We start from the raw sequence: 13462 nt of genomic DNA on the forward strand, positions 1-13462 counted from the left end.
AGCCAACTAGAGGCATGCTAGGGACGGTGTTTTGTCTATGTATCCACACATGTAAATGAGTCTTCATTCAATACAATTATAGCATGGATAATAAACTATTATCTTGATACAGGAATTATAATAATAACTATATTTATTATTGCCTCTAGGGCATAATTCCAACAGTCTCCCACTTGCACTAGAGTCAATAATCCAGCCCTCACATCACCATGTGAATTACATTGTAATAAATCTAACACCCATACAGTTCTGGTGTCGATCATGTTTTAGCCGTGGAAGAGGTTTAGTCAGCGGTCTGCTACATTCAGATCCGTGTGCACTTTGCATATATTTACGTCCTCTTCCTCGACGTAGTCGCGGATGAGGTTGAAGCGTCGTTTGATGTGTCTGGTCTTCTTGTGAAACCGTGGTTCCTTTGCTAAGGTAATGGCACCAGTGTTGTCAGAGAACAAGGTTATTGGATTCAGTGCGCTTGGCACCACTCCAAGATCCGTCATGAACTGCTTCATCCAGACACCCTCCTTAGCCGCCTCCGAGGCAGCCATGTACTCCGCTTCACATGTAGAATCTGCTACGACGCTTTGCTTGGAATTGCACCAGCTTACTGCACCCCCATTAAGAATAAATACGTATCCGGTTTGCGACTTAGAGTCGTCCGAATCTGTGTCAAAGCTTGCATCAACGTAACCTTTTACGGCGAGCTCTTCGTCACCTCCATACACGAGAAACATCTCCTTAGTCCTTTTCAGGTACTTCAGGATATTCTTGACCGCTGTCCAGTGATCCACTCCTGGATTACTCTGGAACCTACCTGCCATACTTATGGCCAGGCTAACATCCGGTCTAGTGCACAGCATCGCATACATGATAGAACCTATGGCTGAAGCATAGGGGACGGATCGCATATGCTCTCTATCTTCATCAGTTGCTGGGCACTGAGTCTTACTCAATCTCGTACCTTATAAAACTGGCAAGAACCCTTTCTTGGACTGTTCCATTTTGAACCTCTTCAAAACTTTATCAAGGTATGTGCTTTGTGAAAGTCCTATCCGGCGTTTTGATCTATCCCTATAGATCTTAATGCCTAGAATGTAAGCAGCTTCTCCTAGGTCCTTCATAGAGAAACTTTTATTCAAGTAACCTTTTATGCTCTCCAAAAACTCTACGTTGTTTCCAATCTGTAATATGTCATCCACATATAATATTAGAAACGCCACAGAGCTCCCACTCACTTTCTTGTAAATACAAGATTCTCCAACCACTTGTATAAACCCAAATGCCTTGATCACCTCATCAAAGCGTTTGTTCCAACTCCGAGATGCTTGCACCAGTACATAAATGGATCGCTGGAGCTTGCACACCTTGTTAGCATTCTTAGGATCGACAAAACCTTCGGGTTGCATCATATACAACTCTTCCTTAAGGAAACCGTTAAGGAACGCCGTTTTGACATCCATCTGCCAGATTTCATAATCGAAAAATGCAGCTATTGCTAACATGATTCTGACGGACTTAAGCATCGCTACGGGTGAGAAAGTCTCATCGTAGTCAACTCCTGGAACTTGTGAAAAACCCTTTGCCACAAGTCGAGCTTTATAAACGGTCACGTTACCGTCAGCGTCCGTCTTCTTCTTAAAGATCCATTTGTTCTGAATAGCCTTGCGGCCCTCAGGTAGTATCTCCAAAGTCCACACTTTGTTCTCATACATGGATCCTATCTCGGATTTCATGGCTTCTAGCCATTTGTTGGAATCTGGGCCCACCATTGCTTCTTCATAACTTGCAGGTTCATTGTTGTCTAACAACATGATTAATAAGACGGGATTACCGTACCACTCTGGAGCAGCACGTGATCTCGTCGACCTGCATGGTTCAACAGAAACTTGAACTGGAGTTTCATGATCATCATCATTAACTTCCTCCTCAATCGGCGTCGCAACGACAGAGGTTTCCCCTTGCCCTGCGCCACCATCCAGAGGGATGAGAGGTTCGACAACCTCGTCAAGTTCTATCTTTCTCCCACTCAATTCTCTCGAGAGAAACTCCTTCTCGAGAAAAGCTCCGTTCTTAGCAACAAACACTTTGCCCTCGGATTTGAGATAGAAGGTGTACCCAACTGTCTCTTTTGGGTAACCTATGAAGACGCACTTTTCCGCTTTGGGTTCCAGCTTTTCAGGCTGAAGCTTTTTGACATAAGCATCACATCCCCAAACTTTAAGAAACGACAACTTTGGCCTCTTGCCATACCACAGTTCGTATGGTGTCGTCTCAACGGATTTTGATGGTGCCCTATTTAAAGTGAATGCAGCTGTTTCTAATGCATAACCCCAAAAAGATAACGGCAAATCAGTAAGAGACATCATAGATCGTACCATCTCTAACAAAGTACGATTACGACGTTCGGACACACTATTACGCTGTGGTGTTCCAGGCGGTGTTAACTGTGAAACAATTCCACATTGTCTCAAGTGAGCATCAAACTCGAAACTCAGATATTCACCCCCACGATCAGACCGTAGGAACTTGATCTTCTTGTTACGATGATTTTCCACTTCACTCTGAAATTGCTTGAACTTTTCAAATGTTTCAGACTTGTGCTTCATCAAGTAGACATAACCATATCTACTTAAATCGTCAGTGAAGGTGAGAAAATAACGATATCCGCCGCGTGCCTCCACGCTCATTGGACCACATACATCGGTATGTATGATTTCCAATAAGTCACTTGCACGCTCCATTGTTCCGGAGAATGGAGTCTTAGTCATCTTGCCCATGAGGCATGGTTCGCACGTGTCAAGTGAATCAAAGTCAAGTGACTCCAAAAGTCCATCAGCATGGAGTTTCTTCATGCGCTTTACACCAATATGACCCAAGCGGCAGTGCCACAAAAATATGGCGCTATCATTGTTTACTCTAACTCTTTTGGTCTCAATGTTATGTATATGCGTATCGCTATCAAGATTCAATATGAACAATCCTCTCACATTCGGTGCATGACCATAAAAGATGTTACTCATAGAAATAGAACAACCATTATTCTCAGACTTAAAAGAGTAACCGTCTCGCAATAAACAAGATCCAGAAATAATGTTAATGCTCAACGCAGGCACTAAATAACAATGATTTAAGTTCATCACTAATCCCGATGGTAGCTGAAGTGACACTGTGCCGACGGCGATTGCATCAACCTTGGAACCATTTCCTACGCGCATCATCACTTCGTCTTTCGCCAGCCTTCGTCTATTCCGCAGTTCCTGCTTCGAGTTGCAAATATGAGCAACAGAACCGGTATCAAATACCCAGGCACTACTACGAGAGCCGGTTAAGTACACATCAATAACATGTATATCAAATATACCTGATTTTTCTTTGCCCGCCTTCTTATCTGCCAGATACTTGGGGCAATTGCGCTTCCAGTGACCCATACCCTTGCAATAGAAACACTCCGTTTCAGGCTTAGGTCCAGCTTTGGGTTTCTTCGGCGGATTGGCAACATGCTTGCCGCTCTTCTTCGAATTGCCCTTCTTGCCTTTGTCGTTTCTCTTGAAAATAGTGGTCTTATGCACCATCAACACTTGATGCTCTTTACGGAGTTCAGACTCTGCGACTTTCAACATCGCAAACAACTCGCCGGGAGACTTGTTCATCCCTTCATGTTGTAGTTCAACACAAAGCCTTTGTAGCTTGGCGGCAGTGATTGAAGGATTCTGTCAGTGATAGCTTCTTGCGGGAGTTCAATCCCCAGTTCAGCTAGACGGTTTGAGTACCCAGACATTTTGAGCACATGTTCAGTGACAGACGAGTTTTCCTCCATCTTGCAGGCATAGAATTTATCGGAGGTCTCATACCTCTCGATCCGGGCGTTCTTCTGAAAGATAAACTCCAACTCCTGGAACATCTCAAATGCTCCATGACGCTCAAAGCGACGTTGAAGTCCCGGTTCTAAGCCATACAAGACTGCACATTGAACTATTGAGTAGTCCTCCTTACGTGCTAACCAAGCGTTCTTAACATCCTGATTAGCCGTAGCGGGTGGTTCATCTCCTAGCGCAGCATTAAGGACATAATCCTTCTTCCCAGCTTGTAAGATTAGCTTAAGATTACGAGCCAGTCTACAAAGTTGCTTCCATCATCTTTCAACTTAGCTTTCTCTAGGAACGTATTAAAATTCAGGATGACAGTCGCGTGAGCCATGATCTACAACACAAATATATTCAAAGTGGACTTAGACTATGTTCAAGATAATTAGAGTTCAACTTAATCAAATTATATGCTAAACTCCCACTCAAAAAGTACATCTCTCTAGTCATTTGAGTGGTTCATGATCCACTTACACTATCCCAAGTCCGATCATCACGTGAGTTGAGTATAGTTTCAGTGGTAAGCATCCCTATGCTAAACATATCAACTATATGATTCATGATCGACCTTTCGGTCTCATGTGTTCCGAGGCCATGTCTGCACATGCTAGGCTCGTCAAGCTTAACCCGAGTGTTCCACGTGCGCAACTGTTTTGCACCCGTTGTATGTGAACGTTGAGTCTATCACACCCGATCATCACGTGGTGTCTCGAAACGACGAACTGTAGCAACGGTGCACAGTCGGGGAGAACACAATTTCGTCTTGAAATTTTAGTGAGAGATCACCTCATAATGCTACCGTCGTTCTAAGCAAAATAAGGTGCACAAAAGGATTAACATCACATGCAATTCATAAGTGACATGATATGGCCATCATCACGTGCTTCTTGATCTCCATCACCAAAGCACCGGCACGATCTTTTTGTCACCGGCGCCACACCATGATCATCCATCAACGTGTTGCCATCGGGGTTGTCGTGCTACTTATGCTATTACTACTAAAGCTACATCCTAGCAAAATAGTAAACGCATCTGCAAGCACAAACGTTAGTATAAAGACAACCCTATGGCTCCTGCCGGTTGCCGTACCATCGACGTGCAAGTCGATATTTCTATTACAACATGATCATCTCATACATCCAATATATCACATCACATCGTTGGCCATATCACATCACAATCATACCCTGCAAAAACAAGTTAGACGTCCTCTAATTTTGTTGTTGCATGTGTTTACGTGGTGACCAAGGGTATCTAGTAGGATCGCATCTTACTTACGCAAACACCACAACGGAGATATATGAGTTGCTATTTAACCTCATCCAAGGACCTCCTCGGTCAAATCCGATTCAACTAAAGTTGGAGAAACCGACACTTGCCAGTCATCTTTGAGCAAAGGGGGGTACTCGTAACGATGAAACCAGTCTCTCGTAAGCGTACGAGTAATGTCGGTCCAAGCCGCTTCAATCCAACAATACCGCGGAATCAAGAAAAGACTAAGGAGGGCAGCAAAACGCACATCACCGCCCACAAAAACTTTTGTGTTCTACTCGAGAAGACATCTACGCATGAACCTAGCTCATGATGCCACTGTTGGGGAACGTCGCATGGGAAACAAAAAATTTCCTACGCGCACGAAGACCTATCATGGTGATGTCCATCTACGAGAGGGGATGAGTGATCTACGTACCCTTGTAGACCGTACAGCAGAAGCGTTAGAGAACGCGGTTGATGTAGTGGAACGTCCTCATGCCCCTCGATCCGCCCCGCGAACAATCCCGCGATTAGTCCCACGATCTAGTACCGAACGGACGGCACCTCTGCGTTCAGCACACGTACAGCTCGACGATTATCTCGGCCTTCTTGATCCAGCAAGAGAGACGGAGAGGTAGAAGAGTTCTCCGGCAGCGTGACGGCGCTCCGGAGGTTGGTGATGACCTTGTCTCAGCAGGGCTCCGCCCGAGCTCCGCAGAAACGCGATCTAGAGGAAAAACCGTGGAGGTATGTGGTCGGGCTGCCGTGGAAAAGTCGTCTCAAATCAGCCCTAAAACCTCCGTATATATAGGTGGGAGGGAGGGGGCCTTGCCTTGGGGCTCAAGGAGCCCCAAGGGGGTCGGCCGAGTCCAAGGGGGAGGACTCTCCCCCCAAACCGAGTTGGACTACGTTTGGTGGGAGGGAGTCCCCTTCCCTTCCCGCCTCCTCCTTTTTTTTTCTTTCTCTCTTGATTTTCTTCTCCTTGGCGCATAGGGCACTTGTGGGCTGTCCCATCAGCCCACTAAGGGCTGGTGTGTCTCCCCCAAGGCCTATGGGCTTCCCCGGGGTGGGTTGCCCCCCCCCCCCCCGGTGAACTCCCGGAACCCATTCGTCATTCTCGGTAACTCCGAAAACCTTCCGGTAATCAAATGAGGTCATCCTATATATCAATCTTCGTTTCCAGACCATTGTGGAAACCCTCGTGACGTCCGTGATCTCATCCGGGACTCCGAACAACATTCGGTAACCAACCATATAACTCAAATACGCATAAAACAACGTCGAACCTTAAGTGTGCAGACCCTGCGGGTTCGAGAACTATGTAGACATGACCCGAGAGACTCCTCGGTCAATATCCAATAGCGGGACCTGGATGCCCATATTGGATCCTACATATTCTACGAAGATCTTATCGTTTGAACCTCAGTGCCAAGGATTCGTATAATCCCGTATGTCATTCCCTTTGTCCTTCGGTATGTTACTTGCCCGAGATTCGATCGTCAGTATCCGCATACCTATTTCAATCTCGTTTACCGGCAAGTCTCTTTACTCGTTCCGTAATACAAGATCCCGCAACTTACACTAAGTTACATTGCTTGCAAGGCTTGTGTGTGATGTTGTATTACCGAGTGGGCCCCGAGATACCTCTCCGTCATACGGAGTGACAAATCCCAGTCTTGATCCATACTAACTCAACCAACACCTTCAGAGATACCTGTAGAGCACCTTTATAGTCACCCAGTTACGTTGCGACGTTTGATACACACAAAGCATTCCTCCGGTGTCAGTGAGTTATATGATCTCATGGTCATAGGAATAAATACTTGACACGCAGAAAACAGTAGCAACAAAATGACACGATCAACATGCTACGTCTATTAGTTTGGGTCTAGTCCATCACGTGATTCTCCCAATGACGTGATCCAGTTATCAAGCAACAACACCTTGTTCATAATCAGAAGACACTGACTATCATTGACCAACTGGCTAGCCAACTAGAGGCATGCTAGGGACGGTGTTTTGTCTATGTATCCACACATGTAAATGAGTCTTCATTCAATACAATTATAGCATGGATAATAAACTATTATCTTGATACAGGAATTATAATAATAACTATATTTATTATTGCCTCTAGGGCATAATTCCAACATTATCCTCATCTCATCCTGATTCGTTTTCGCCCACTTCGAAAACATTTACTTGTATTGTTCTTTGATTGAGATGAATCTTTCATATTGAGAGTTAATCCCTATTTAGAATTGTGCACATTCAGTTTTTTTGAAAAGATATATGAAAAAATTACACCTTAACATTACAGGACCGTGTAAACATCTGCTAAATTTTAGGTTGGCCTCGTGTACCCAATGAGTTGGCGAGGCCATAAAATTGTGATGAAATGTGCCAACCAATGGCGTGCATATTGACCTTGGGGCTATAGAGCCGGGCCGAGTCGGCCCATTTGCATCTTGAACCAGAAAGGGCCACCGTGCTACAAAAATGGAGGCATGAATTTGCAGCCTGACGCCCTTGCGGCGATGGCCGAGAAGGCGACAACAAATTTAAACTTGTCGCGATTAGTGGCGAGGACGACAAGCTATGAGCGGCGGGAGGATGGTCGGCGGCAAGACCAGCGAGCTGCTGCTTCCGGTGATGGTTGCGAAGGGTGGTAAGTGGGCGACAAAACTCACGGAGACAGAGGCACTTTTGCTTATGCGCGAGGTGGAAGAAGGAACGAAATCCGATCGAACGGACGAGGCAGATCAGATCGTGCGGTGGGCGGTGGCGGCGTCCTTGACGTCGTGACCTTCCTGAAGGCGTCGCCTAGAGGGCTGAGTGGTGGTGGGCACTGTGTGGGTCCTGAACGGTTGCTGGTGGTGGGCACTGCTTCGGGGGAAACCCTAGGATCTGGTCTTCCAGATCGGACGATGGCGGTACTGCGGTGCCGTTTCTCTCTTGGGAGCATCATTTGTGGAGCAGCGCTGGCAGACTGAGGCACGAGGTGGAGTGGCTTCATCTTGCATGGAATTTCGGTGGAGCTGTCAAGTCATGCCTGGCCGACAGGTGCTACGCTGAGTCATGCCTGGTTGGCAGGTGCTACGCACGACAGATCTCCCGGAGTCTTCGCATCTGGACGGATGTGCGCAGGGCGGTGGCGCCGTTGGTCGCCGTGGTGGCGTTGACGGATGTTTGGACTAGCATGGATGATGCGGATCTTTTTTCTGAAGATGGGTCAGTGGTTCGATGATGATGGCGGCTTGTAAAACGTGTGCGTGAGGTGTGCGTTTTAGGTGTGCTGCACCGGCTGTTGCTCCCGATACGTTATGTGGATGGATTGACGACAACACCGGTCTTAGATATGTGAAGTGAGAGCACTTCACATTATCGAGTTTGTAGGTGTGAGTGATGACTTTAGATGGATTGATGTATACTCTTGTTAGTCATTTGTGAAATAATTAATAAAGATGGCTGCATGCATCGATTGATGCAGAGACCTAAGGTTTAACCTCGTTTTCCAAAAAAAAAAAATCAGATCGTGCGGTGGGGGTGCGGCCCCGGCCCCTAGCGCCGCCCAAAAAAGAAAAATTTGCATGCCTGATTGCCGCGGGTTGATCGAATAATGGACCGTCCATTCGGTCCGTTTGTTTGCTTGTCCATGGAAGCGAATTCGCCTTTCCTTTTACAACACAAATCAACCTTCAACGCTAGCGCAGTTGTTGGAAAACTCGAAACACAGCAAATAATTCGGCCTGAATAAGACCCCGAGCCGCCCGGCTCACCCCATCCATTCCCCTTCAAAAAATTTGTGTGTATGCGTCGGTGTCACAGCTGGATTGGTCGGCCCTCCTCCTCGTTGTCTCGCGCATGGTGATCCATGGCCAGGGCGCGCGCACTCCCTACCCACCGCCATGAGCCCCCCGATCGCGCGTTCCCGGCCGGAAAAAACGAGCCCCGTGAATGGAAAATCTGGAGAGAAGACGGGGGCGGGCGAGACCACTGACGATGAGGCCTCTTCGCTTTCGGTTCCGTTCCGTGCTGTTGAAAAGCGGGTTGAGCCGGAAGCCACGTTCGTGCACGAAAGTGACAACGCCACGCACGCACGCATGCCTATCATGCAGACGAGACGATTCCAGTCTGCCAACATGCAAATCCGTGAGGGGATATCGGGTCGCGATCCGGTCGAACCCTCGCGCATCTTCCAGAATCCGGACCGGGCTCCCTCTCGCTCGAGCAGCCGGCCAGGGAAAGTGGCCCTCCAGATTAACCTCTGGTGACGCTACGGGCTCTGTTCCGGTTCTATCAGGACGGTTGCTGTTCCTCTAGACTCTCGAGTAACCTCTACGCCTTCTCGTTGGGGATTCAGGAAATAATGCAGCTCGCTACGTACAGGTCAGGTACAACCGATGCTGGCGCATCATGCTACATTTTAGGGTTAATCAAAGTTTCGGATTGAAACTTTGATTAGAGGGTGGTCCTTTGTGACGTGCCTGCGCATGATTAGCAACCAGACCGCTGATTGAGCAGTTGTTCATTAGTGGAGAACCCAGACAAATGTCAACAATAGTACAAAATTTGGCGCCAAATACTCGTAGCAAACGAACTCAGCAGGTGCTTGCCAGTGCTCCACACAAGACACAACACACTCAGCTGCAGGCAATTAAGCTCACGCTGTGACGCACAAACCAAAATCTGCCGTCACCTCAAACCATCGATTGTGTTATTGTGTATGTATGTGTGCATACCGAGCCACTAATTTAAATCAAAAGGTATAAGCTCCACCGTATTAGGCGCAGCCACCAGCGAGACGTGATGCAATGATGAGGGCCGTGGGCGGCAAAGTTTATAACCTAGAAACAAGACGCTAACGGGAGGGCGCCCTTATCCTCCACTAATAAACCCCCAGCCATTAAACAAAGCTAGTTAATCGCAAAGCGAGCGCCCTACGCCGGCCTTTCGCCGTGAGCCAGTAGCCGCCCTCGCGCCTCGCCGCCATAAATACCACGTCCGTGTGCTCCTCGCCTCACACCACCACACGGAGCAGCCTCAGCGCACTAGCTCGCACCTTGGGCACCACCGCACGCCGGACCTTGTCGATCGGTTAAAGGGGCGACGATGGCCAAGGACATCGAGGCGGCGCCACCCGGCGGGGAGTACGCGGCCAAGGACTACTCCGACCCGCCGCCGGCGCCGCTCTTCGACGCCGAGGAGCTGACCAAGTGGTCCCTGTACCGCGCGGTGATCGCCGAGTTCGTGGCCACGCTGCTCTTCCTCTACATCACCGTGGCCACCGTCATAGGGTACAAGCACCAGGCGGACCCCGCCGGCCCCAACGCCGCCGACGCGGCCTGCAGCGGCGTGGGAATCCTGGGCATCGCCTGGGCGTTCGGCGGCATGATCTTCGTCCTCGTCTACTGCACCGCCGGTGTCTCGGGTGGCCACATCAACCCGGCAGTGACCTTCGGGCTGTTCCTGGCGCGTAAGGTTTCGCTGGTGCGCGCGGTGCTCTACATCATCGCGCAGTGCCTGGGCGCCATCTGCGGCGTGGGGCTCGTCAAGGGGTTCCAGAGCGCCTTCTACGTGCGCTACGGCGGGGGCGCCAACGAGCTCAGCGCCGGCTACTCCAAGGGCACCGGCCTCGCCGCCGAGATCATCGGCACCTTCGTGCTCGTCTACACCGTCTTCTCCGCCACCGACCCCAAGCGCAGCGCCCGTGACTCCCACGTCCCAGTAAGTCATCACTGCCCCCTCTCGGCATGCGTACCAACTGATTTCAAATTCTTTGGTCCACGAACTAGCTAGTGATGCTCTGCATGGAGAAAACACACGCATAAAGCAGGTCTCCGGATATTCTACCGATACTGAAGCAGTTCATCAGTACTGATCACTAGTTCAGTCCCTAGCTAGAGCTAGTTAATTTGATTCATTATGCAGCAACCGTGAGGCGGCAAACCGTTTGTGATTGGCATTAGACAAGCACTTTCGATTCTAGATAGGGACAATTTTCGCTGATATGATTGCTTAGATTTGGTGAGCCGTCCTTTTCAAGGCTGCATATCAGCATATGAAAAGCATCCATGTCTTCTTCCTAGCCAGCTCTACTTTTTGCTGCATATACGGTTTTGAAATACAAAGGCGGCTGTTTTCTTTAGTTTATTTATTATGGTGATGAATTAAGCTAGAGTTAAGCTATCGAGCAGTGGCTAATAAGATGGATGTTGCGATGATTTGTTCAGGTGCTGGCTCCCCTGCCAATCGGCTTCGCGGTGTTCATGGTGCACCTGGCCACTATCCCGATCACCGGCACCGGCATCAACCCGGCGAGGAGCTTCGGAGCTGCCGTGATCTACAACAACGAGAAGGCCTGGGATGACCACGTACGTACCGCCACACACTACCCCATGTCTCTGCTAGTAATTAATATTGGTCTCACAGTTACTGTTTTGGTAAGCAGTGGTCACAATCACATCCAAGACTAAATTAAACCTAGAAAACCCAAACCGAACTTGTGTGGACGTGTGGTGTTCATCATACATCCATATGAACGGATGGAATATACTAGTATATCTTATCGAACGGCACAAGATAGCTACCATAACTTTATTAAACCCATACTGCACTATGTCATCCCAAATGACTGGTTCTAGACTAGATCACTTGCAGGCTCAAGCTTAAAAAGAACTAGACATAAACTTTTGTGGTGTTCCTCGTCCATAAGTTCAAAGGTAGCGATCAGAACGCTGAGCAGGTCGATTATTTTGACCAAGGACCCGGGATAAGGATGACTTAATAAAACTCGAGCGACCTCTCTCCCCACTGATTGGCCTTCAAGTATTTTTTTTGCACACTCCTGTAGCTTATGTGTGACATGACATCTGCAAAGAAAAACTAGTTTTGCAGCAGTACAAAAATGTACACGCTGCCTAATCTCGTCCCACTCCCACTCCGACCCACCATCCAACTAGTACGCCAGAAACTCTGCTACCCACTAATAGACCTGACTAGTCAGTCGCCATCTACTTCTACATACGCATGCCCATAGTTTTGTTGAATTAGGAGAAAGTTAATTCAAATTACTGTAATACTATAAGCAATCTTTACTTACATTTGTGGTCATGTGGTTGCAGTGGATGTTCTGGGTGGGGCCATTCATCGGGGCCGCCATCGCCGCCTTGTACCACCAGTACGTGCTGAGGGCCAGCGCCACCAAGTTCGGCTCGTCTGCCTCCTTCGGCAGCCGCTAGATGGTCGGAGGCGTATGAACTGTAGATATGGCAGAGGACAGAGGGGCCTCCGTTCGGGTCCCTGGATTCTGCTGGTCTTTGCGCGCGTCTCTGCTTTCCTCTGCTCGCCGCCCGCGCTTGCTGCTTGTTTTCTCTACCGATCGAGTGTGTCTTCGTCAGTCAGTGTTTGCTTCCATGTAATGTTTATGAATGATGAGGATGATGTACTGTCATGTCATGTACGCATCCAGGTAACTTGGGGGGGGAATTTGAAATGCAATGTGTACGTACGGTTCGGTTTGTGAGCTGATTGCTTGTTTCGTACTCCCAAGCATACGTCCCTACCAGCAAATCTGATGAAATCTGTTTGGTTACTACGGTCCACATGTGCTGAGTTTGTTTTCTTTTGGAGGGAAGACCATCATAGCTAGCTTTATTAAAATTAAATACCAAAACCAATAAAAAGTATTTTATGGGTTTTTTGGAGTTGATTTACATACCTATCATTTTTTAATTTTCTAGAATGTTTTCGAAGGTCTCTCTTATGTGTTCTTTCGGTGTCATCACTTGAATAATATTAGTTTCAATGTTAATGGACGTACCTAAAATATAAATATTTAATTCTTTGTTCATTTACCATTCTCGAATTTGTGCCCTCGGAGTTGTTGATATTGATAGCACCAGGGCTATATACTTCTTCGACGATATAAGGTCCTTCCCTTTTGAAGAGAAGCTTACCTACAAAAAAATCTGAAACATGAATTGTACAAAAGAACAACGTCTCCTACATTAAATTCTCGTTTTTAGATTCTCTTGCCATGTCATCTTTTAACCTTTTTTTTAAACAACTTGGAATTTTCATAAGCTTGTGTCCTCCATTCATCTAAAGAGCTTATATCAAATAACCTCTTTTTACCCACAAGTTTGAAATCATAGTTAAGTTCTTTAATTATCCAATAAGCTTTAGGCTGGTCATAGTGGGGGTATCATAGCTAGTAACATACTCTTGGGACTAGCGAACATGGTGATGTGGCAAGTAATTAAAGAAGAGAGAGATGGTTATAGTAACATAGGTAGATACCGTATCATGTTAAATGCTATGCTACTATGTGTCATGCATGTCAATAA

The 13462-nt window shown here is 47.5% G+C and overlaps 1 protein-coding gene across 1 annotated transcript; it reads left to right on the top strand.

The window, feature by feature from the left end:
* Positions 1-9999: 9999 nt before the first annotated feature.
* Positions 10000-12708, top strand: LOC123427265 (probable aquaporin PIP2-3). The gene is made up of 3 exons (XM_045111265.1): positions 10000-10841; positions 11348-11488; positions 12239-12708. The coding sequence occupies exons 1-3, from the start codon at positions 10227-10229 to the stop codon at positions 12353-12355; spliced, it is 873 nt and encodes a 290-aa protein (XP_044967200.1). The 5' UTR covers positions 10000-10226; the 3' UTR covers positions 12356-12708.
* Positions 12709-13462: the final 754 nt, after the last annotated feature.

Source organism: Hordeum vulgare, chromosome 2H (genome assembly GCF_904849725.1).
Source record: "Hordeum vulgare subsp. vulgare chromosome 2H, MorexV3_pseudomolecules_assembly, whole genome shotgun sequence".
Taxonomy (NCBI): domain Eukaryota; kingdom Viridiplantae; phylum Streptophyta; class Magnoliopsida; order Poales; family Poaceae; genus Hordeum; species Hordeum vulgare.